We start from the raw sequence: 25,444 nt of genomic DNA on the forward strand, positions 1-25,444 counted from the left end.
CTCGTCTGCCCCTCTCAGGCAAGCCCCTCTGCCCTCCCAGGGCACCAGGGTCTCCCACCATCGCCAGGCAAGAAGGCTTCTGGAGAACACGGTGCCTTTCTACCTCTTGGAGCCCACCTTAGTGAGCTTCCCTATGAGATCAAGCCTCAGCATTGTCACTGAACCTTTTTGATTTCTTTTGAACATAATGATGGGATTTGCAAGGGGCAGGAGAAAGGGAGGGGGGCGGGTTGACAAGGAGGAGGCTTTCTATGAGTGAGCAGTCAACGCAGGGAGGAGGAGGAGGTAGCTTTCTGACAAAGAAGGGTGGCCTCAGAGATCAGATGGACTCCAGGGTCACTGTGTGTGTGCATGGGCCACACATTATCCCAGCACCCCTGGGGAAAGCCCAGATGTGACAGAACTCCTCCAGGCCACTGGCTGGTTTTGCTTCAGGGCCTGACACTCCCCGGGGAAATATGCTCCCCCCGACACCCAACTCCCACCCCCAGTTCCCTAGGTTAGACTGTTCCCTCTGCCATATGCTCTCCTGGTATCCTGTATTTTGTAAGCATGTATCATAATCTGTCATTATAGATATAGACACAGATATATGTAGATACAGATACAGGTATAGATACAGTGACAGGGACTTGCTGGGTGGCTGTGTTCCATTCACTGAGCTCTAAGTTCCAGGAGCACAAAGCCCATGTCTGTTTTGCTCGTTTCTGTATATTTAACCTCCAGCCTCCGTGGTGGTGAGTGCTGGGTAAATATCTGGGACATGAACAAATGCATTTCCAAGATACAGCAGCCCCTTCTGAAGGTGTCTGTATGAGCCTGGTGATGGTGAGGGCGTCTACATCTTCTGTCTCCTTGAGTCCTCACCACGGCCCTGTGAGCTGAATGTTATTGGCCCTATTTCACAGATGGGCAGTGGCCACACAGAATCATTTTCTCTTTGTCCCCAAGACCACACAGCTGATGGGCCGCATTCATCCCTCCTCCTCTTCCTTGCTTATTCAGTGAACAGCTGCCACCTACCCAGCACGCAGGGGGAAGCCAGTGAGGAGGGTGTCTGCACGCAGGAAGCTGGCAGGCTTCTCAAAGACACAGGCGCTCACAAGAAGCTCTGAGACCACTCAGCACAGCGATATGTATTCCTGACCTAAACTAGTGCAAGCCATACTTGCTAAAGGAAGGGGAATGATCAGGGTCCGCTGCAACACCAGTCCCAGCATCTCCAGGTGGGAAGGGATCCTTAGGAGGAAGGCAGGACCCTACTGGGATCGGGGACAAGACACACCAGAGCAGAGCCACGGTGTGTCACAGGGCAAGTCCCCTCACCTCTGTAAGCACCAGGTCCTGATCCGAGTGTGCGCATTTCTGTTTTAATCAACAAGATGGGGATAAGAATGGCACCATCCCATAGGGCTATAGCAAGCCCTACGAGATCAGATAGGGACTTCCCTGGTGGTCCAGCGGTTAAGACTCTGCACTTCCAATGCAAGGGACATGGGTTCGATCCCTGGTCGGGGAACTAAGATCCCACATGCATGTGGCCAGAAGAAAAAAAAATTAAAAAAAAAAAAAAAGAAAGAATGAGATAACCCATGTTAAGTCAAGTTCTCAGGTTGTAAGTTCTCCATAGATAGTAGCCATTGTTGTGACTCTCACTAGGATATTGTACTGCCCTCCCCCGGAAGCTTGACTTTCCTCCACCCCAATCCCAGAAAATGGCCATCCCTCCTCAGTTTGCATTCCTGCAATGGCCACAGCAGCAGGACCTTGGGAGACAGTGTTCCCATTGCTCAGTAGCTGCTACTGACTTTAAAAAAGCCCAAATCTGCTTCCCTGTGCCATATGCCAGCTCACCCCGGCCCGGAAGCCATCTACCAGCGAATCTTGATAAAGCAGATGCCACCTGTCAGCCACTGTCTTAACACTGTTCCTAACATGATCTTCAGCTGGTCTCGAAACCGCTTAATCCTCAAAACAGGGACTTACTTCCTTCTTTCCTAAAACAGGGATGATCATATCATTTGCATCAGTGTGTTTTCATGCGGATTAGGGAGGCTGACACATGTCATGCTTGAAACATTTCCTGGCGTATTATGAATGTTCAGTAATCATGAACTATCATCACTGCTCTTGTTGTCATTGCCATCATGATTCTGTAAAATCGTGGTCTGTGTTATTAGTCTAAATAAAAGCAGAATCTGCTTCTAGAACCCTTTGGTGGATGCGTGCAGCTCCCAGGGTGAAGGGAAGAATCGTCGAGGCCTGGCACATGGAACCTTGTCTAGCTTGTCTCCCAGCAGCCTCTGCCATACCCCATCTCCTCCTTGACACTCTAGCTTCCCTGAATTGCTTGAAGTTCCCCCAATCAGGGTATACCCTCTGCTACTTCTGTCTGGAATATCCTTATCTCATGCCACCCTCCTTCGTGTGGCTAATTCCTGCCCAGCCTTTCTGCCTCAGGTTCAACACTGCCTCCTCCAGAAAGCCTCGTCTGACCCCCCACTACCAAAGTCTGGGTGGATGCGGTGGCCTCTTTATTGTCCTGTGGCCCCGGTTATGTTGTGAGGTTAATTGTTTTTGTTTTTCCCTTCCTCCTTAGCACATACTATGTCATGTCTATCCCTCTATCCCCCCCTCCCCCCAGGAACCAGCCCAGGGACAAATTACATATCAATGAAAAAATGTACGTGAGTAAATGGATACTGTGAGGCCCCAGGTCTTCCTTTTTTCTCCTGCATTGAGCTCCTTACATTCTCAAGTCATGGCCTTTGCAACTTTGCGGGACAGTCAGATGCTTCTAATGTTAGCTGGCTGTTGGGCACCTTCTGATAATAGTTTGCATATATTATCTAATTTATTTCCCTCGCTAACTCTGCCAGCTAGGTATTAATATCCCCATTTTTCAGACAAGAAAATGGAAGCTCAGGGTTTAAGGGACTCACCCCAGGTCTCATGGTGAGGGAAACTGGGAGACACCCCTGCCGCGTGTCACTGTTCTCCACAGCCGCTCCTGCCGCTGGGGCTGAGGGGCCTCCCTGAGCGCGAGGCGGGGGTGGGCGGGGTGGGAGGGCAGCTTGATTCCTGACAAGCCCTGTCCTTGGTGTGTCCCTCTCTGGGAGCTCAGGAAACAAGGCTGCCTGTTGTCATCAGAGAGTGATTAGTCTGCACCCGTGGGGGGCTTGTCACTGTCTGGGCCCTGAGTCGTCCATTAGCACCTGTCTGTAAGTGACACAGACCTTTCCTGGTGTTTATTAACAGGGGGCCATGTCAGCATCTGTTCCCAGCCGCTCGCATGGGGCTCAGCTGACTCGGCCCGCCAAATGGAACCCAGGTGATGCATTCACACTTAAGGAATCGGCTAGTGAGGGGATGGCAGCCTCACTCAGCCTGGTAGGGTCTGGCTGACTCTGTTTCGAAACCAGTATTATCAGAAAGAAAAAAAAAAAAAGAATTAGAGTGTCAGAACTGGAGAGATGCTTGGAAGCATCTTAGACAGCGGCTGGACTTCATAGATGCAGAAATACAGGCAGAGTAAGGCCAAGGGAGAGACATGATAACCAGTTCAGTACCGGGCATGCAGTAGGTGCTCAATATTTGTTGAATGAATGAATGATAATGTATTTGCATTGGGTTTTTGAGTTTGTAAAACATGATCCTATGCATCTTGTCATTGCATCCTCACAACAATCCTACATGGTTGGGAGCTAGAAAGGTGCTGTTCCCATTTTGCAGATGAGAAGAGTGAGGTTCAGAAGAAACTTCACGGAGGACAGGGGTCCGCAGCCTGTCAGAAACAGGGTCGTACAGCAGGAGGTGAGCGGCGGGCAGGCGAGCTAGCGAGCAAGCGAGTGAAGCTTCATCTGCCGCTCCCCACCGCTCCCCATTGGTCGCATTATCACCTGAACCATTCCCCCCACCCCCCACCTCCCTGTCTGTGGAAAAATTGTCTTCCACAAAACCGGTCCCTGGCGCCAAAAAGGTTGGGGACCGCTGATGTAGGAGAAAGGATGTGGGTTCTGGAGTTGGACATACCTCAGTTCAAATCTAAACTCCAACACTGACCTGCAGGTTTTCCCATGTTAAACAGGAAATGGCAGTCCAGTCTGCTGCGTCTTTTTGTAAATACAATTTTATTGAAACATAGCCGTGCTCATTTACTGCATTTTGCATATTGTCATTGCATATTTTCTATGGCTGCTTGTGTTCTATAAAAGCAGAATTGAGTAGTTGGGACAGAGACCATATGGCTTGCAAAGCCTAAGATATTGACTATGGATTTCTGTATAGAAAAGTCTGCCAACCTCTGTTCTGCCTGGGGTGTGTTAGGTGCTTAATTAATGTTGGTCTTTTCTCCTCTCAGATGAAGGAGAAATGTCTTTACTGGGATCCTTTTTCTAAGACTTTATAGGCCTTGTAAGTACCACAGTGTAACATGCAGAGCCTGGAGTTGGAAGGTGTGGTGTGAGGAACTCTGGCGTTAAGGGCCAGAGACCAGGGTGTTAATCTCAGCTCTGTCCTACCGCCCTACTCAGCTTAAGGATGTGTCTCTGAGCCGTGAGTAGTGGGTTGAGTAGCATCCTCCCAAAACTCGTGTCTACCCAGAACCTCAGAATGTGACCTTATTTGAAGATACGGTCTTTGCAGATGTAATTAAAATAAGGTCATAATAGAGTAGGCTGGGCATTAAATCCAATGGGTTGTGTCATTGTGAGCAGAGGAAAAGACACACAGACACAAGGAAGAAGGAAGAAGGCCATGTGACAATGGAGGCAGAGATTAGAGTGATGCAGCTACACGCCAAGGAACGCCAAGTGTTGCCAGGAGCCACAGGAAGCCGTGAATAGGCAAGGAATGATTCTCTCCTAGAGCCTATAGAGGAATCATGGCCTTGCTGACGCCTTGATTTTGGACATCCAACCTTCAGAACTGTGAGAGGATACATTTCTGTTGTTTTAAGTCACCTGGTTTATAGTACTTGTTATGGCAGCTCTAGGAAACCAGTACACTGGTGGTGTCCCCTTTTGTTGCAATTCGGATCGAGGCTACTGTGACATGTACCTAGGCCAGGAGGCGGCGCTGGGCAGTGTGCAAAGGTGGCACGGGCTCTGTTCTTCCAGTTCGTCCTCCCCTGAGACACAGAGGGATGGGTATAGATTTCTGCCAGCTTTACAGTTAGGAGAGCTCTGACTTGCCCAAGGGCACAGAGCAGGTTGGACAAGCTCAACGGTGGCCTGGAGAAAGCTCAGGACCTGACGTCTCGCAGACTGGCATGCAGACCTTGGCCTCAACACTTCACATCCATGCGACCCAGGACAAGTGCCGTCTCTCCCCAGTATCCCGTTTCTCCAGCTGTACAAGGGGAGTAAAACTGTGTACCTTAAGGCTATGGAGACAGCATGGGAAAGGAACCTAGCACAGTTCTCCCGTAGCAGGTGCTCAGGAAGTCATAGATGATGGAGATGATGTTGGTGATGATGGTGATTTCTGGCAAAGCTAGGACTCTCACCCGCATCTCCCCATCACCCCAGCCCACCTCCACCTCCGGGGCTGTTCCCTCCATCCCTTTGTGCACTGCTGTTGGGGCAGCTCTGGGCTCCAACAGACCCCAAATCCTGCACTCAGCAGCTGGGATGAGGGATTGAGTCCTGAGTTAAGAAAATGCCAGCGTCTGCCTTAGCTCCCTCTGTCACTTCCCAGACCGACACAATCCCTGCTCTCAACTCAGTAACAGCCCCTGTGTCAGGGCTTTGTGCTTTAAATAATGTCCCCCTGGTATAACTGATGTTTATGCAGAATCAGTGCTTTCAAAAGCTAACAGCCTCCTTACCTGTATAGCCTGAGCTGTCGCCAGGTTGCCCTGGGAGGTGAAAATGTTGGCTTGTTTTTCTCCCCTCTTCCTTTGTTTCTCTCTGTTGTTCTGTCTCAGCTCTTTCCACTCATACAGTATCTTTCTCTTCACTTTCATTCTCTGTCTTTCTGTGTCTGTCTCCTTCCCCCCTCCCCTCCCTCCCTCCTCTCCAACCTTCTCTGTACACTTCCACATTTGTTCTCCCTACCTTGGTATTTTCTCCTTTTTTAATCTCTGGGTCTTACTCCTGTTTCTCCCTTGCTTTCTCCTGATCTAGCTCTGCATTTTTTCTCTCTTTACACCCTTTGCCTCCGTCTTCCTCTCGTTTAATCTCCCTCTCTATGACACTCCTGGGTGTGTCTCTCTAATTCTCTCTGTCTCTCTCTCTCTGTGTGTGTGTGTGTATCTATCCACTTGTCAATTCATCCATCCTTCCATCTATCCATCCATCCACCTTCTTCTGGATGAGGTGTTTCTGCCTCTCAGTTTCTCTTCTTTCTTTCTAGCACATTCTCTATATGTTTATCTCTTTTCTTGCTCTCACACTCTCTCAGATTGTCTCTCCCTCCGTCTTTATCTCCTTCCCTCACTTATCACTTCTTCTCAGGGTATTAATATCTTAATAGCCATAATGTCATTCCAGGACCCTCAACCCTTTCCATGATTCAAAAGTGGCGGATCTCCCAAGAGCTTCAGTTCAGGGACTGTGGATTCTCTTCCTCCATCCACCTGTTACCCTGACCTCAGTTTATACAGAGTTAAGAAGTGGTGGATAAGCTTACAGCTCTCTTCCTCACATATTCTTTTTTGTCCCTATACAACAGCCCTGAGCATGAAGGATTTGGGATGGGAACCCAGAGTTGGGGGTAGGCAGGGGAGTGTCCTCTTTGGAGATACTCTTGGTAAAATTACTGATTGGTGGTGGTGGCATCCATGCCTTCTTGCGTTTTCTTTGCTTCACTTGAAAAACACTTACTTAACACAAGTTCTTACCAGGCCTTGTGCTGGGGGCTAAAGTGGAATGACTGAGTCATGAGCCTTTCACTCAAGAAGCTTACAGTTTCTTTGGGAAACCACAGAGTCGTTGATGAAGATCAGTAAGATAATAGATTTAAACCATGGACTCAAAGGGAAAAGGGATTAATTCTGCTTGGGGGAAGTAGAGAAGGTTTCACAAAGGAGGTCACAGTAAGCTTGGTGGAGGTAAGGACTTGGTCCAGTGTCACTACTGCATCCCTAGTACCTAGAGTGGTGCCTGGCACATAGTAGACACTCAATAAACATTTGTAATATATGAATGAATGAATTTGAATATGAACTTGAATTTGAATAATTTTTAAGGATTCTTAGGATTTTGCGGGGGAGAAAAGTTGGAGATGAGCATCCCAGACAGTAAAGCATGGTTAAGGATTCAGAAAGGTAAAGGTACATACTGTACTCAGATCCCCTCTTCAGGGCTGACCCACCCATCCTCCAGAATGTGGCTGAGGCTCACAGCTCTGTCCCTCACTGGACACTGCCTTCAGCCACAAGGAACTGCCTCTCCCAAGGATACCCGCTTCCAGATGGCAGCCAAGCCAATGACTGGCTGACATGGTGTTGCAGCGGCCTGGATCCCTTGCCTCCATTCAGGGTGTCCCTAAAGGGCCATCCAAGCTCCAGAGCTCCCCTCAGGACCCACTGAGGCTTCAGATCTACATGGCATCAACCACGTGGCAGGACAGCCTCTCCCCTGCCCAATCCTGCCTTGCTCACCTCCTACAAGTATATCCCAGGAGGGCTCCTTGATAAACCTCGTATATGCAGTGTTCTGTTTCAGAGTCTGTTTTCAGTGAACCTGACCTAAGTGTGTGTGTTTAGGGAATGAGAAGCGACCTGTGGCTGTCAAATGGAGACTATGAGGACAAGGTAAAATGTAGCCAGGCGGGTAGGCAGGAACCAGGTTATGAAGGACTTTGAATGCCAATGAAACTAATTTAGATTTTCTGCTATAAGTAATGGAGCACTATTGATCCATGGGATATCTAATTAGAGTGGGGACTTACTAAGTTCACTGGCAGTCAGTATGAAAGATGGGATAGAAGGGGGTAAGGCTGGAGTCAGGGAATAAGCTACGAGACTGAAACCTGGAGCTCCAAGCCTGAGGAGAGAAAGGATGGGGGAAGGGATGAAGGATGGTCCAGAGACATCAGCAATAGTGCTCACTGGCCTCCTCGTACAACATGTACATGTACCAGCATCTCCCTTCTTTCAAAATTCCAGATTCCATGAGGCATACAACATGGAAGAATATAGTGCCTCTTTTTACTGCCTGTAGTGTCCCTTTGATAATATCTCCTGCAGGGCTTCCCTGGTGGCGCAGTGGTTGGGAGTCCGCCTGCTGATGCAGGGGACGCGGGTTCGTGCCCCGGTCCGGGAGGATCCCACATGCCGCAGAGTGGCTGGGTCCGTGAGCCATGGCCGCTGAGCCTGCGCGTCTGGAGCCTGTGCTCCGCAACGGGAGAGGCCACAGCAGTGAGAGGCCCGCGTACCACAAAAAAAATGAAAATAAAAAATTTCCTGCAAGTGTAGGCATCATAAATAATCCAATGCTAGGATATTCCTTATTTGGGGCCCTTTTTCCAGAATCTTCCACTTGTATCTCTCATGTAATAGAATTTTGGCGGATCCATGGATTACGGTAGCTAGTCTAGTCTTGTCTCTTGTGAACCTCATTTGGGAGGAGTCATGCGTTTGCCTGGAATCTTATCACCTCTACAACAGCTGATGCTACCATTATTGATGGTGTGATTTGTATGCAACAGTCTGAAAAATAAAGTTCTAGGGTACGAGGGTCAGACAGTTCTGTGTTTGTATCTTGGCTCTGCTGTTTATAGGCTGTGTAATAATTTGGGGGTAAGCCCCATACCTCCCATAGCTTCAATTTATATACACAACGTTGGAATAATAGGAATTTTGCAGAGTTGCAGAGTTGTCATGGGGAGGTCTGGACTCTGTAGAAACATGTAGAATGCAAGTTAAGAGTTGTGTAGTGGGAAGAACTTTCTCTTTGGACTCAGGTGGAGCTTGGCACGCACTTTAGTTCTGCCACAGTACAGGCTTGGTGACCTTCAACAAAACACTTCACCTTTCTTTTTTTTTTTTTAAATGAAGTATAGTTGATTTACAATATTGTGTTAGTTTCAGGTGTTCAACAAAGTGATTCAATGATATACATATTTTTTTTCAGATTCTTGTCCATTGTAGGTTATTACAAGTTATTGAATATAGTCTCCTATGCTCTACAGTAAATCCTTGTTGTTAATCTATTTTATATATAGTAGTGTGTATCTGTTAATCCCATTCTGCTAATTTATCCCTCCCTCCCTTTCCCCTTTGGTAACCGTAAGTTTGTTTTCCATGTCTGTGAGTCCGTTTCTGTTTTGTGAATAAATCCATTTGTAATTTTTTTAGATTCCACATGTAAGCGATATCATATACTATTTGTCTTTCTCTGTCTGACTTGCTTCACTTAGTATGATAATCTCTAGGTCCATCTGTGTTGCTGCAAATAGCACTATTTCATTCCTTTTTATGGCTGAGTAATATTTCATTGTATACATGTACCACTTCTTCTTTATCCATTCCTCTGTTGATGGACACTTAGGTTGCTTCCATGTCTTGGCTTTGTAAATGATACTTCACCTTTCTGAGCCACAGTTCACTTATTGGTAAAATGGAAATCTCATGCCTACCTTCCAAAATTATGAGGATTAATGAAATAAAGGGTACCAAGTTCCAAATATATTCCTCTTTATCAAAACTAGACAACCATCGGAAATTCCATGGTGGTCCAGTTGTTAGGACTCGTCACTTTCACTGCTGGGGCTGGGGTTCGATCCCTGGTCAAAAAACTAAGATCCCACAAGCTGTGAGGTGCAGCCAAAAAAAATACAACAACAAAATCTAGACAACCATCGTGTCATATGATGATATACCTATTGAATTTGTTTCTTTTTGTTTTTCTTTACTTCTTATTTTTTAAATATTTATTTCATTTTCTTCATTGTAAGTATAATAAATGATTATCTCAAAAGTAATAAATGCACATTAAAATTATTTTTAACCCAATGATACAGATGTCTCTGAAATTTAACCATCTCCTTTCTCTCCAAGGGAAGAAGCCATGCTGTCCACATACTTTGAAACCATCAATGACCTGCTGTCCTCCTTTGGGCCCGTCCGTGACTGCTCTCGGAACAATGGGGGCTGTACTCGAAACTTCAAGTGTGTGTCTGACCGCCAGGTGGACTCCTCAGGATGTGTGGTAAGTGCCATTGGCCTATGAACATGGTGCTGGCCCAGGTGCCAAGGCTACATGCTGGAGGCCCCTCCCTGTGAGGGGCAGCTGGTCAAGGAAGATCATGCTACTCATAGCACCTACCTCTGTGGCCTTCAGCACACCAGGCTGCCTTGGTTTCCTCATCTGCAAAGCGGGATAATTAAACTTACCTCCTGGAAGTGTTGGAGGAATGAAATGAGATATTAGAGCTTAGTACCCAATAGGAAGGTCCTTGAGAGCTCCTGGCCTCTGGCTCACCAACACCCCAGGCCCTGCCCCTGCCCTGCCCCACCGGTACAAGATCCACCAATCCGCTGCAAGCTCTTAATTGGATTAAGGGCCTGAGGGTGTGGTCACTCTCAATCCCCAGGTAGAACAATGAACCCCTTTGAAGGAATTCTGTTTACAAATCTCCAGAAACACCTCTGGATAGGGTCATGTATAAAGAGTCTCAGAATGGAAGTGAGTTGGGGCCTTAGCCCTCCCCAGTGTATTCACACTGGGGTTTAGCCCTCCAGGAAGCTTACAGTCCATTTGAGAGTGAGGTAGGGCCTGCCTTATTCCTGTGCACTCAGTGGGGAGCATGTCACCTGTGCAGAAGAGAAGTTTCAGCTGAGACCTAAGGTTTGCAGAAGGCTTCCTGGAGAAGTTGGTGTCTTAACTGGCTTCAAAAGATGGGTCAACGTACGTTAGGAAAAGAGTGGGAATGGCCAAGGCAAAGCCATGGAGGGCGGGAGGGTGGCCTTGTTTGCATGGAGCTTTAATATCAAATGTGGGATAAGGACACAGAAGAAGACATGTGAGGGTCATTGTTGCTTATAGAAGAGGGTCCTTAACTGGATGGTTTGTTTTATAGGAATGACCAAGGGTGCTTGTTTAACATGCACATTCCAGGTTCCACACTAGAAATTTTGATTCTATAGACGGGTTTCTGTCCCAGGAATCTGAATTTGTAACAATGTAATGAGTGTGTCTATGTGTGAGACATGGGAGTGTGTTGGAAGCACACGTGGTAAACAGTGTCCTACAGGCTGAACACCTTAGCCGGGTATTCAGTGCCTTCTTGATCTGGCCCCTTTCCAACCTCGCCCTCACTTTACTTCACTCTCCACTAGAGCCAAATGGAGCTAATTCGTTGTTGTTCCTGAATACACTTGCCACCAATGTGGGAAGCAGAGTGACTTTCAAGGTCTCACCACAAGGTGGCAGGATGGAGGCCCAAGAACATGTCTCCAATACTCTCAGTTTAGAGCCACTTTGGGCTGCTTTCCTGAGGAGCTGAGAAGAGACAGCAGAGAACCTTGGCAAGAAGGCTGGTCTGCGTGAAGTGGGCTTACGCCCTGCCTTGGTCATCGGCGAGCTTTCAAATCTGTGCTGACCTCATTAGCCTCAGTTTCTTAATCTTTCCAAGAGAGCAATAGCTCTTGAACTCACAGTTTTTCTGAAAAACCAAAGAATGTAACTGGAAATTATTTGAGATGTACCCCGTGCCATTTGTGTGTGATATGATGAAAGCCACAGCTACTGATGTATTTATGTAGGGGATACGATATGATACTTGGGGCCACAACAATTCAAGAGCGCCGTGTATTTCGTTTCCTATGGTGCTTCTACAACTGAAGTTTATTTATTTTCTGCTCCATCCATTGGCAGTGGAAGCGTAATTCTAGTCAGTTTAGGGGTGCTGGCCTCCTACCACTTCCTGAATGGCTAAGTTCAAGGGGACTGAGGTACTTGTAAGGCATGGGAGTGAGGGGATGCTGGACCCTCACCTCTCAACTCTAGTACCTGCTATCTCATCTGGCCCTTGTCCATCACTCGCCTTCCTTTTTGGCATAAGCCAGGACCTCCCTGTTCCACCTGATTTACAGGTGCATGGTCCATCCTGGCATCTGCTGCCGGTTCTCTTCATCCCCACCACTCGTCATTGGAGGCCATCTGGTTTTAACCATCAGATAGCTTACCCACCCTATTGAGGAAATGAGGAATGTCCAGCAGCTCTTCTACACAACCCTCAGGACATGAGGGTCTGAGGGAAGCTGGCCGAAACCCTCTTGATCCAGACAGACCATGAAGGCATTTGTAGATGGCAGCTTTCATGTCAGGACAGAGTATTCGACCACATGTACCATCCACTGGACACTATCTGGCAGGTGAGACACAGACCCCCCTTTGCCTTCAGATCCTTCAAACCCACCTGATTTTCTACAGCCCTCGTCCTTTCCAACCACCCATGTCATTAGCCTGGTGGGAATAGAGACAGGGTCTCTTTAACAAGGTCATCTTGCTTGACTTGCAACATTGCTCTCTTCCCCCCAGATCAAGTAGTCTTTATGGGTGGGAGGGAAGCCACTTCTCTAACAGATCACAGATTCTTCCTATTATTACTATTAGCATTATTCCTTCTCATTAGACCTCAACTTCTGAAACCCAAAATTAAAAAAAAAAAAAATTTCCTTCTCTTGCTTGGTGTTCTGATTCTGCTGTGCTAATCTGCTCCTGGGCTAATGGGTCCTCAGGCCTGCAGCTGCCCAAATTGGGGAGGGTCCTAGGATGTGTGGTAGGCAGAGTAATGGACCCCCAAGGATGTCTACATTCTACTGCCTAGAACCTGTGAATATGTTACCTTCCATGACAAAGGAGAATTCAGTTCACATATGGATTTAGTTGCTAATAAGCTGAATTTTGAAGAGAAAGATTATCTTGCGTTATCAGGATGAGCCCAATGCAACCAAAGTCCTTAAATATGGAAGAGGGAGGAAGCAGAGGAATTCAGAGCGATGCCACATTGCTGGCTTTGAAGACGGAGGAAGGGGGTTATAAGTTAAGTCTCTAGAAGTTGGATGAGGCAAGGAAATGGATTCCCCCCTCCCCGCCCTGTCAACTAGAGCCTCTAGAAAAGGAATGTAGCTTTGTTGAGACCTTGAATTTAGCCCACTAAGCTTTTTTTCTACTTCTAACCTGTAGCACTGCAAGATAAACTTGTGTTTCTTAAACTGCCATGTTCACGGTAATTTGTTACAAGAGCAGTAGAACACTAATGCAGGTGAGCAATAATATGGGAAGGGAGGTTGATCCTGGAGATAATATATAAAAAATTATCCTGGGGCTTCCCTGGTGGCGCAGTGGTTGAGAGTCCACCTGCCGATGCAGGGGACACGGGTTCGTGCCCCGGTCCGGGAAGATCCCACATGCTGCGGAGTGGCTGAGCCCATGAGCCATGGCCGCTGAGCCTGTGCGTCCGGAGCCTGTGCTCCGCAACAGGAGAGGCCACAGCAGTGAGAGGCCCGCGTACGGAAAAAAAAAAGAAATATATATATATATATATATATCCTGTTATTTTGATTTTTAATTATTCCAGGGAGACCCTCACTTCTTACCAGGGATAGAGAAAGTAAAAGTGAATGAAGCATCAAAAAAGGGAGGGAGGGAGTCTTGTGTTCCCCTTCAATGTGCTAAAGAGTAAAAAACAAAAAGTTATCTATTAGAAGTGGTCTAAATGTGACAAACATAATGATGTCAGCAATGCACAGCTTGAAAAGTAAGCTGTGGTTCCATTTATTCTGTATGGCAGTATAAACATTGCAAAATTCTAATCAAGATAGAGGGCAAAACCAAAGAAAACCGTAAGCACTTAATCATGATACCCTGTGGAGGATGTGCCCACCGTCTCTTGAGTAGCTGCTGCCCCCTGAAGCATTTCACTGCCGCTGTTCCCTTGTGTTATCCTGGTTTTCCCAGCTCCAGAAGGAAACTTTTATTGGACTCAACCCCAGACAATCTGGTGATCAAAACGTATCCTCCTCAGCCCCTTTAGAAATGTCAATTCACAGCTCACCGTCAGTGTTCCAATTTTCTGTTATTGTGTAATAAACCTAATTTGCAGCAACAGGGATGGACCTAGAAATTATCATGCTGAGTGAAGTAGGTCAGACAGAGAAAGACAAATATCATATGGTATTATTTATATGTGGAATCTAAAGAAATGATACAAATGAACTTATTTACAAAACAGAAACAGACTCCCAGACTTAGAAAACAAACTTATGATTACCAGAGGGGAAAGGTGGGGCAGGGGAGGGATAAATTAGGAGTTTGGGATTAACATATACACACCACTATATACAAAATAGATGATCAACAAGGATCTACTGTATAGCACAGGGAACTCTACTCAATATTCTGTAATAAACTAAATGGGAAAAAAATCTGGAAAACAATATATATATGTCATAATATATATCATATACATGTCATATATATGTCATATATATCATATATATGTCATATATCTCATATATGTGTCATATATCTCATATATATGACATTTATATATATATGAATATCACTTTGCTGTATACCTAAAAATAACACACTGTAAATCAAATATACTCTGATATAAAATAAAAATTAAAAACAAGTTCTATTGAACAGTGGTTATCTAGAACACAGTTTATAGTTCTCATTTTTAAAAAATATGGCTGTATGAAGATCATACCTGATTTTTAGAGAATGTTAGTAATTTGAAAAATTAATTACATTAAGAAAAGAATGAGTTAAAAAAAAAACTCTGGCTTAAAACAACTAGTTTGTTTCGCTCACAGTGTTGTGGGTCAGGAATATACGAAGGGCTCAGCTGGGTGATTTGTCTCTGGTCCATGGCAGGTAGTGTATCTGTAGCTGGAGAATTTGCTTTCCAGAGGACCCCTTCACTTACATGTCTGGTTCTGGGGCTGGTGTGGCTTACAGTTGATACTGGCTCTGTTAGACCTCAGCTGGGTCCGTCTCTAGAGCACTAGTCCATGGTGTCTCCATTTGGCTTGGGCTTCTCATGCCATGGAGGCTGGATTTGCAAAGGAAATATCCCAAGATCAAGTGCTCCAAGAGCCTAGGCAGAAGCTGTATGTCTTCTTGGCACCTAGCCTCAGAAGTTCCAGGACATCATTTCTACCACAATCTATTGGTCAGACAGGTCATTGATTTCAGCTCAGATTCAAGGGAAATGAACTGGACTTCACTTGTCCATGAGAGGAGTAGCCAAGAATGTGTGGCCATCTTTAATCTACCCATTTTCCTGCAGCTTGGACTCATAGACCAGAAAGGGATCCTGGAGATCTTCTAACCAAGCCAGCACCTCTCCCACTCTACAGACAGAAAAACAAAGGGCTAGAAAGATGCGGGATTCGCTCAAGTTCATGTAGGGAAGCAGTAATAGAATCAAGATTTGATCACAAAACTCCTTCCATGCAGTTGTACCTTCCTAGGTCATGGTCTTTAGCATCATCGTTGCCACTGTAGCAGTCCAAATATTGACTTGGCAACACTGTATCCAGCACTGTGAATGTAACATTGGATACAAGAACAACAGCCCTGCATTGTTTTATAAACTAGTTCAGAAGGCAAGATGGACTTCGGCAGGGCTGCAGCGTGACCTTGAACAGGTCACTTTGTATCTCTGCACAAGAATATCCATCAGGGCTGATATGGACACCAGAGGGAAGGGAGGAGATGTGGGAGAAAACCAGCACTCATTGAGCACCTACTGTGTGCCATTTCACTTATGTTCATGGCAGTTCAATGCTTATAACCACCCCCCTAGATGGGTATTATTGTATCCATTTTACAAAAGAGAAAAACTAGTACTGTAAGAGCAACCATCCTCACAGTGACTGCGTGCCAGACATGATTCTAAGTGATTTGCTTATTTTAACCAATTTAATTCTCACAGTCATCCTATGAGCTAGGTTTTATGATTATCTCTACTTTACACATGAGAAAAATGAAACTGTCTGGTTGGGAACGGGAGTATGGGGAAGAGCACAAAGGAGTGTGGGGGAAAAAGGGCAGTGCTAGGAGCCTTCATAGAAATTTAGGACTGAAAGAGGTACAGAGATTTATACACTTGCTGGACCCTATAGAGTGATGGTGTCTTTTAGGAGGTGTGTCTAATGTCAGTTTCCAGCCCTGCCTCTGAAGTCTAGACCAGTCCCACTGAACCCCACCCCCTGCAAGTCACCTAACCACATTCCCACTTCCTCTTCTCCCTCTTTTTTTTTTTTTTTTTTCCCACTTTGACCTAAAAAGCCACCTGGCCTCCCAGGTATTAGGAAGGACCAGAAGACCCCTGATTGCCCTTGAAATGCTGAGAGGCAACAAAAAAATGCTGCCTTTTAAAAAGCCAAGTTGAGTAAAGTTACAAATTTTCATTTATTATAGATCAGGCCCCTCTTTGGCACCACTCAGAGGGAAGCACAGACTGACATCTGGCTCAGTTAGGGAGAGGGAGGCTGCTTCTTTCTATTCCTTATGTTTTCCCCTTTCAGTGACTCAACTGGACTGTAATGAAAGGAAACAAAACTCCAGAAGAGCGGGGAGCACAAGTAAGGGGAATCAGAAGAGTGAGAAATCACTTTGAAGCACGGCCCAAGCCCTGCTGACTGGGAAGCCCAGCCCAGTGTGCCTGGCTTCCTGCCCTTCTGTATGGGCAGAGCAGGGCTGAGCCTGGTGGGGTCTGGGCCCTGCCAAGTGGGTCTTCTTCCCCAGAAATGGACTCTCCATCCCTGCAGGTCAGCGACAGGGGGTGTGATGGATTCATGGTGCAAGCAGGATAGGTTTTGCCAGGGTCCAAAATAGGAGGAATGACGCTCGTCACATTTTTCTTATTAAACGTCTTCATAAATATGCAGTCAAGAGGCAAAGCATCTTTATGCAGACTCTTTCAGAGATGCTTGGTCTGGGAAGCAGGATTTAAAGGGTGAAGCATCTTTTATATGGTATCCTCATCAAAGTGTCTTCTGCTCAAACAGGTCCATAGACAGATAATTTTCTTTTCTTTTCTTTTCTTTTGTTTGACAAATCATTTTATTATTGTTTGTCTCAACAATATACACTGCCCAGAAAGTACCACATGTGTATGTGGTTTGGTGCGTGTAAAGAACCTCTTCTTTAATGGCTTCAAGGAGATACTTGCCTTTTTTTTAATCAGTTTTATTAGTTATCTGTTTTATACATATTAGTGTATACATGTCAATTCCACTCTCCCAATTCATCCCACCACCACCGCCTCCCACCGCTTTCCCCCCTTTGTGTCCATACGTTTGTTCTCTACATCTGTGTCTCTATTTCTCCCTTGCAAACTGGTTCATCTGTAACATTTTTCTAGATTCCACATATATGCATTCATTTATGATATCTGTTTTTCTCTTTCTGACTTACTTCACTCTGTATGACAGTCTCTAGGTCCATCCACATCTCTACAAATGACCCAATTTTGTTCCTTTTTATGGCTGAGTAATATTCTGTTGTATATATGTACTACATCTTCTTTATCCAGACAGAGAATTTTCTATATGCACCTTTATCAGTAATACTAGTACCGATGGCATTAATTAATAAAGAAATCATTGCTATCAAATATATCAATAATGGTCTCACTGATGGAGATGCATCTAGAGAGTGTTTGAGTGCTGATTATGGACCAGGCCCTGGGATAAGTGCTTAAAATGCATCATCACAGTGAATCCTCATAGCTGCCTGATGAGATGGGCATGATTACTACTCCTGTCTTGTCCATGGGAAAAGGGATTCAGAAAGCATGAGAAATTTGACCAGAGCATAAATTCAAACCCAGGTCTATCTAAATCCAGAGCTACTCTCTTACCTCATCAGATGCAATTTCCAGAGGCTGAGGATAGTTCCCTAAGGATAAAGCAAATGTCCCCATGTCAGGGACCATACAAGGAGGAGACACTTCCTTCTCCCCACGCTGCGTCAATGTCCAGGGTTCCTTCTTCCTCGTCTGTATGCAGGAGATCTGGAGGAAGAAAAAGGGAGTATTGGAAAAAGGGAGAGTCAGTGAAGGACATTTCCAAAGAAGGAAATTGGAACTATGCCTCTTGACTCAGTGCCTGTACACAAGGCTCAGACTTTGGGAGGTGAAAAGGAAGGGTGTTCTCTTTCAGTTGGGAGCTGTGCTTTTGCATCTTTTCTTTGTGAACTTCAAATAAAGCCCTCCTCCCTTCTACGTATGGGGGTGAGGGGGGTGCAGTTTGGGGTTTCCAAGATTATAATGTGTGGCATTCTCTTAAATCCTATGCACCCTTTTATGACATTAAACGTTATTCCTCCCATGACATTTGAAGCTGTCTCTATTTTTTCCCCCTCATTTTATTTATCTGGGACCCAGATTTGCTGGGTCTGATGGTATTTCTGGTAAGCTGGTTTTATTGTGTGGAAGTCATTATCTGTTAAAGTCAAGGAACAGCCCCCGCCCTTCCAAAGTGATGGGTTTTACCCTTTGCTTCCCAGAAGGATGATGCAGAGGAAAAGAGCCCCAAATTGGAGGCAGGGGATAGAAGCTTCAGTCCTGGTTCTGCCACCTGTTGGCTGCAAGCTGGAATAAAGCCTTCAGGAAGGCGTTGGCCATCTGTGTGGACCGCATGCTGGACCCAGAGAGGAAGCTTGGGACCAGCCTGGGGAGGGCCCGAGGAATTGCTAAGGGCCCTGAAATCTCATGCCAAATGTTCCCAGAGGGCAGTGATTCTAGCATTGGAAAGATCTGAGGGCAGGGACAGGCAGCATGGGGTGGAGGCCAGGCTTTAACTCATTGGCTGGTGGGGAAAACAAACATACAGTGAGAGGGATGGTGGTGGCGGCGGGGGGGGGGGGGGATCTCCATCCCTTTGCTGCCCTTTTGTAAGCATCTCTGGAGTCATCATTGACATTTTAATTGTGTTTCATGCACCTGCATCAAACACCTTTTCACCCTAGGAAGGTACCACGAGAGAGAAGGTATTTCCTCCTACCATCACCTCTGCCTTCAGGAGGTCACAGTTTCTGGCATCAGAGAAACCTGGGCCCCAAACTTGCTCTGTCACTCACTACCGTGTGACCTTGGGACAGATTACTTAAGGCCTCTGAGTCTTGGGTTCCTGTTGAGTAAAATGGGATAATAATACCTGGCAAAGCTGCTATTAAGACTCACTGAGATAATGCATACACAATGGGCCAGCACCTGGCTCTAAGTAGGCATGAAGCATCATCACTGTTATTTTTATTATCTGATGTTTCACGCAGGGATGATGAGGGTGGTGGTGGCAGTGATGATGAGAGCTCAAATTGTCTGAGTGCTTGCTACGTCCAAAGCCCCTGACGTGGTCTCCTTCTTGTCCCTTTTCTTATAGGTGGGAGCACTGAGGCAGGGAGAACATAAATAGCTCAGGTTCCCACAGCTCTTAAATTCGAGAGCAGAGGACTTCAGCCAGGCGTCCTGACGCCAGAACCCTCGTCCTTAACCGAGGCAGATTCTTCATAAACGTCATTTGTAGTGGTTGCCTGATTGCTGTGGACAGGAATCTTCCAGCATTTACTTTTGTCTTATTGTTGGACGTTTGGAGTGTTCCAACTTTATTATAAACAATGTGGTCTGAGCGTCTTTGGGCAGAAGGCTCCTTCTGTGTTTTATTTTTTTCAAATACATTTCTAGAAGTCTGTAAGGGCGGTTTCAAATTGCGTTCTTGCTCCATGATTTTGGTGAAGGTATGGGATGGATTAAAATAAAGAGGAGGCGCTGTCTTGGGTTTTCCAACCTTTTCCTGTTTTGGGTGCCTGTTTTTGTTCTGTATCCAACTCAAGGGTGTTGGGCCGAATGGGCCCTTGAAGAAGGGAGTGATAGAATAAAAGTAATACTTTAGGAAGTAGAGCCTGGTGAATTGTGCAAAAATGCATGTGGAAGAGTCCCAACGCAGAGAAATGGTGCAGAGAAGAGTCAGTGACGCAGCAGGGCTGTCATCTCGTTGAGGACATGAGGGGGTTCTGAGGCAGTGACTGCAAAGTTCTGAGTGGCCATGCTGAGTGCTTGTGAGGAAGGATTCCATAGCTGTTGGAATGCTGATAATTAGACAGCTTTTTCTTAGCCCTGAAATGGAAACCTTTAATAATTGTGTTTGTCTTAATTATAGTAATAGAATTTAGGCATTTATCAGGTATTTTACCCCATCCAGTTTTCAATCTTCTTTTAATTTTTTTTAGTTTTCTTTTAAGTAACTCATGCTCATTGTAAAATCAAGTAAAACCAATTCAAACACTGATGAAATGTATAAAGAAAAAAAAAAAGCAAGGTCCTCTTTATCACTTACTTTAGAGATAACTGTGCCACACTTTGGGCTATATATATATCTTCCTGTACATTTTCCTCCATGCATATGCAAATATAAATAAGAATTTATACATGTAAGTGTTTAAATGGAAGCATAAAAAGTATACAGTCATGTCCTTTTGGGGTAACTTTATATGTCAGAACTGCATGTCTTTACATATGCTTTTCAAAGAACATTTCCCTTTCTTCTTTTTAAACTGGCTCCCTAACTTGACCTTAACCATATGTAAACCCTTTTCCTTATGTCAAAAATTAATATGAGTGGGCTTCCCTGGTGGCGCAGTGGTTGAGAGTCCGCCTGCCGATGTAGGGGACGCGGGTTCGTGCCCCGGTCCAGGAAGATCCCACATGCCGCGAAGCGGCTGGGCCCGTGAGCCATGGCCGCTGAGCCTGCGCAATGGGAGAGGCCACAACAGTGAGAGGCCCGCGTACCACAAAAAAAAAAAAAAAAAAATTAATATGAGCAAACTGAGGCCAGAAAACATAAGAGCAATGCTTGGCTTGAACCCAGGTGTCCTGAATTCCAGTCTAGGACCCTCTCTTCCACACATGTAGTATCCTTCTTTTATTTTTTATCATCATTCTTTTATCTTTTATCATGGGTCTTGGGATAAGTGGATGAGAAATGATGTCATCATCATTATTGTTGTTAATTTGAAAAGCTATCTTTTTTTCCCTGTATTCTCCAGCTTCTTCCTGAACCCTGCCTTATAAGTCTTCCCCCACCAGCCCAGATAGTCTTGGAGACTGTAGAAGTTGTCCAGGGATGGCAAACTGTTTGGAGCACAGGAAAAAGAATAACTGGACTCCTGCCACCAGCCATGATCCTGAAACCTTTTAACCTCGAGGGAGCAAACAGTGAGAAGTTTTCATAAAACAGTCATTAGCCTTTCTACTCACTGAGAAAATAGTACCCGGATAGAGTTTCTTGGGAAGTGGGCTAGTTAATCAGAATTCCAGTTCAGAGGAAAGAGCAGACTTGGCTGTGATACAGACTTGGGTTCAAATCACATCCCTTTCACTGGGAAGTTGGGTGACTTTGGGCAAATTGCCGAATGTATCTGAGCCTTTGTTATCTTGTCTGTCCATAAACTAGGAATGGTCCTTGTGCCTTATAATGTTGTTGGCTGAGCCCAGTGTGAATAGCTGGGTACCAGCCCGACACAGTTATGTAACCTCACTTGCCAGGGCCAGTACCAGTTGGATAGAGAGGAGCTTGGTGAGCTAGGGGACCTGGGATCCTCTTCTGGCTTCCATCGAGTCAAGAATTTTTTTTCGCCATCAATGAAAGGAAAGGTGATTTCAGGAGCCCAGTGTCCTGGGGATGGTGTAGATCTAGGTTGTAACATGATCCTCTGTCTCAATGTGGCTCTACTTATTGTGCGTTCTTAGCTAAACCCCTTATGCTTTCTACAAACTCAGAGACTTTAACTTGACTCTCTCTGGGGCTCTTTCCTTCCCTGCAGCAGTCTGTAAATCAAAGCTGTGCTTGCGTCCCTAGAGGAAACAACCCAAAGGTCAGCCTATGCCACAGCCACTGGGACTTGTACCCTTCCCCACCCTCCCTTGGAGAGTTGTTCTTTTGTGCACAGTGAACCTTAGGGAGAAGATGGGGTCGTTCACAGGGTGGAATGTCAAGCAGGAGTGTCGTAACCAACCTCCATGCTTCTGTTGTTACCTCGTTTAGATAATGAGGCATCTCAGTTAAAAACTTGTTTGTTTCAATTATAAAATTATTCTATGCACATATTAAGAATGGTTAGAATACAGAGGGAGGAAAATAAAGAAAACTATCACCCATAGTTATACCACCTCCAATAATCACCATTAACATTTCAATATTTCCTTTTAGTAGCTTTTCTACATGATAGAAATTTTAGCATAATAGATAGAAATTTTTGCATAACAGATAGAAAATTTTGCATAATATAATTTAGCAATTTTATTAGGAAATGTAATAGACATGTGGGAAAATGGGTAAAACATTGCATGCCGTTTCATCAGTAGTAATTAAGTAATACCCATCTACCCATCACCCAGGTCAAGAATTAGAATATCGCCTGCATTCCACAAGCCCTCCCCTGACACACCCACTGTTTCTCTATTTCCCGTTTTAGCTCCTCTTCCCCTGTAGACCTTCATGCTAATCAGGCCCTTTATATTTTCTTTATAGTTTTCACACCTATGTATACATAGAACAACTTATTTTATTCTTTTGATTGTTGGTGGTGGATTACCTAGCATCCAACACATCTCATTAAGCTAGGTAAAACTGATATTCTTCTTTGGTTGAGGCCAGAATTGGCTATCAGCTGGTTCACAGTTTTATTCAAACTTTAGCTGCATTTACAAAGTAACCTCCAAGTACCTACTCTATGTAGGACCCTGTGTTAGGCTCCAAAGTTACAGCAATGAACTGTGTCTTGGCAGCAAAAAGCTCACAATCTGTTTACCTGGCTAAAAAATGGTGCTTTGGTCCTGCCATCATGAATCACATGTGGATGCTTCCTTACAGCCCAAACACGCAATAAACGTTCTCCTAATGATTCCCTCTGGTGTAGACTCTGGCCTAGGCTGTTGCTTCCTGTCCTTTGAATCTTTGGCACCCATATGAACATCTTAGTTTTCTTTTTTCCAGTTGGTCCAAAACCTTGCAGACTTTTCCTAGGGCAGACTTTAAAATGTTACATCCTGGGTTCATCCTGGGTGAGAGGAAAAGATTTTAGGCAGGGGATGGGGTTAGAGAGAGAAAAAGAACAAATGTCTCTTAAGCTACTTGTAAGTGTAACTTTGGATCTTGGAATCCTCACAGCACCCCAGCCAAATGCTAGCACCATCCCCATTCTGAGAGTGTGGAAGGCAGCTCAGGAAAAGAGGTGGCATACCCAGTGTCCCTCAGATGGGAATGGGCGGCATTGGGATCAGAGCCTGAACCTCAGGGGCTCTGGTAACCTTGATGGAAAACTTGAGAGCACTGGTGGGCGGATGGGCGTCCTGGAGCACAGATCCATGTTGCCGTAGTTGATGACATTGGACAACGAAATGTCAGTGTGCTCACGTGCACAGCTCTGCACTACAGCGTGGGATGAGGGGATAGTTCAGTGGGATTGGAATGGTGTGTGCTTAGCCCAGGGTCTGGGTGATATTTAGTACTCAGTAAATAGTAGCTAGAGGACAGACCACTGGGGAGGTTGTGAAATTAAAGTCTTGGAGGATGCTGCCGTGGGGCTGGATGCTTAGTGCCCGGCTGTGGGTGGCGGGGATGTGAGAGCATCAGAGCTGACGCTTAGTGCTCAGCGCTTGTAAATTCCCATCCGCCCACCTCCATTCCCGAAACGTTGGATGGGGAACCTCAGGGTCCAACATATATGACATCTGTCTCCATTCTGGGGTGGATTTTTTTCCTCCTTTCTCTTTTTGCTCTCTGCGACACACACAAAAAATAAAATATGCAAACTGCCCAAAATTACACTCAACATACGCTGAATAAATATATACCCACAGAAGCATATGTTCAATGGCTGCTACTCCCTGTGTTTCAAAGCCAACTAGCTTATAAGATCATTCTTCACGCAGAGTCCGGGTGATCAATGAGAAGGTGCAGTGTGAGGATGCAGCCTTAAGCTGCAAATTGAGTTTTTAGTTACAAAGGATGGGGAAGGGAAACCAGCCAGTGAAACCCAGCAGGTACTGAAAACTCCACATTTCCAGCCCGTCCTGTCAAGGACCTGGCTGTGGCCGTTAGATGTCTTGCTCTTGACGAGGCATAGGAGTGGATAAGAGGGGGTTCTTTGGAGTCAAGCTGTGTGAGTTTAAATCCTGACTCTGCCACTTACAGTGTAGTATTGGGACAGGTTGCCTTAAACCTCTTTGTTTTAGTCTCTCAGTATCAAAAAAGGGGGTACGTAATAGTACCTGCCTTTCATGGTCATTGTATGAAGAAGTTCAACCAAAGGGTTAAGGAAACAGACCCTGGTGCTAGATGTTCTATCTCTGCCACCCACTTACTGGTGATGTGACCTTGGACAAGTTAACGACCCTCAGGGTGCCTCATTTTTCCTATCTAAGTGTGCATGATAATAGTTTCCACCACCGAGGAAGAGACGAGTTAATGCATGTTCACTGCTTAAAATGGGACCTGGCTCCATACTAAGTGCTCAGATCATGTCCAAGGCCATTTTCCTCAGGTGCCCCCTTGCACACAGGTCTGAAGCAGGCATACCTTGTCAGAATGCCCTTTTGCTCTGTGCCACTCACAGAGGAAAGAGGACAGGAGGCTTCTGAAAACTGAAAGAAATCCAAGCATCTATAGTGTAGACCTGGAAAAAGCCATCTCTTCTCCAAGCCTGTTTCCCATTTGTGAGTGGTAAAAATAATAGTATATCCTTTTCTGAGTAGTGATGGAGATTGGATAAGATAATATACCCTAGCAATGTGTCTGGCACGTGGGGAGAGCATCATCAATGTCCATTTCCCTCCCTGCACCCTGAAACCACAAAGTGCCTAAACCCAGGTGTCAGTGATTACAGCCCCAACCTTGACAAGAGGGGCTTCTTCACAGGTTGGGGGGGGGGGTCTCACTGTCAGCCAAGCAGGTGCAGCGTTGGGATGGTACAGACCTGAGCTCAGTGTATGAGCCTCCGCTCCACCCCACACCCGCTCACCGTGTGACCTTGGCAAGTCCTCGGACATCTCACACCTCAGGGTCCTCTCCTTCCACCTGGGATCTGAGTCTCTATCTTGCAGTCCCATGAAGTTAAAACAGTATCATGAATGGAAAAGTACTTTAGAAACCTTAACGCACATGTGAAAGGCAGCATAGCGTGACTCGGTATCTCAGCTCTGCCACTTACTCGCCCTGTGGCCTTGGGACAAGTGACAAAAGTTGTCTGTGCCTCAGTTTCCTTCTCTGAAAAATAAGGAGAGTAGTGTACCTGCACCATCGGGCTGGGGTTAACAGTATGAATTAATATTCATAACACATTGAGAACAGTGCCTGGCACACGGTAAACACTATTAAGTGTTAGCTATTGTTATTATTGATGGGCTATACAAAGGCTATTTATTATCATCACTAGACAGTTATTGAATAGACATTGGTCAGGACTCCTGGCAGATT

General features: G+C 45.6%; 1 protein-coding gene across 4 annotated transcripts in view; it reads left to right on the forward strand.

The window, feature by feature from the left end:
- The window catches only part of ASTN2 (astrotactin 2), a 927,905-nt gene that overhangs the window by 544,340 nt on the left and 358,121 nt on the right, over positions 1–25,444 (forward strand). For all 4 annotated transcript variants that reach the window (XM_060101146.1, XM_060101145.1, XM_060101147.1 and 1 more), the window contains one exon: positions 10,004–10,154. In XM_060101146.1, coding sequence (XP_059957129.1) covers positions 10,004–10,154 — 151 coding nt within the window. The remainder of the gene's footprint in view (positions 1–10,003; positions 10,155–25,444) is intronic.

The sequence above is a fragment of the Mesoplodon densirostris genome, chromosome 6 (genome assembly GCF_025265405.1).
Source record: "Mesoplodon densirostris isolate mMesDen1 chromosome 6, mMesDen1 primary haplotype, whole genome shotgun sequence".
NCBI classification, from domain to species: Eukaryota; Metazoa; Chordata; class Mammalia; order Artiodactyla; family Ziphiidae; genus Mesoplodon; species Mesoplodon densirostris.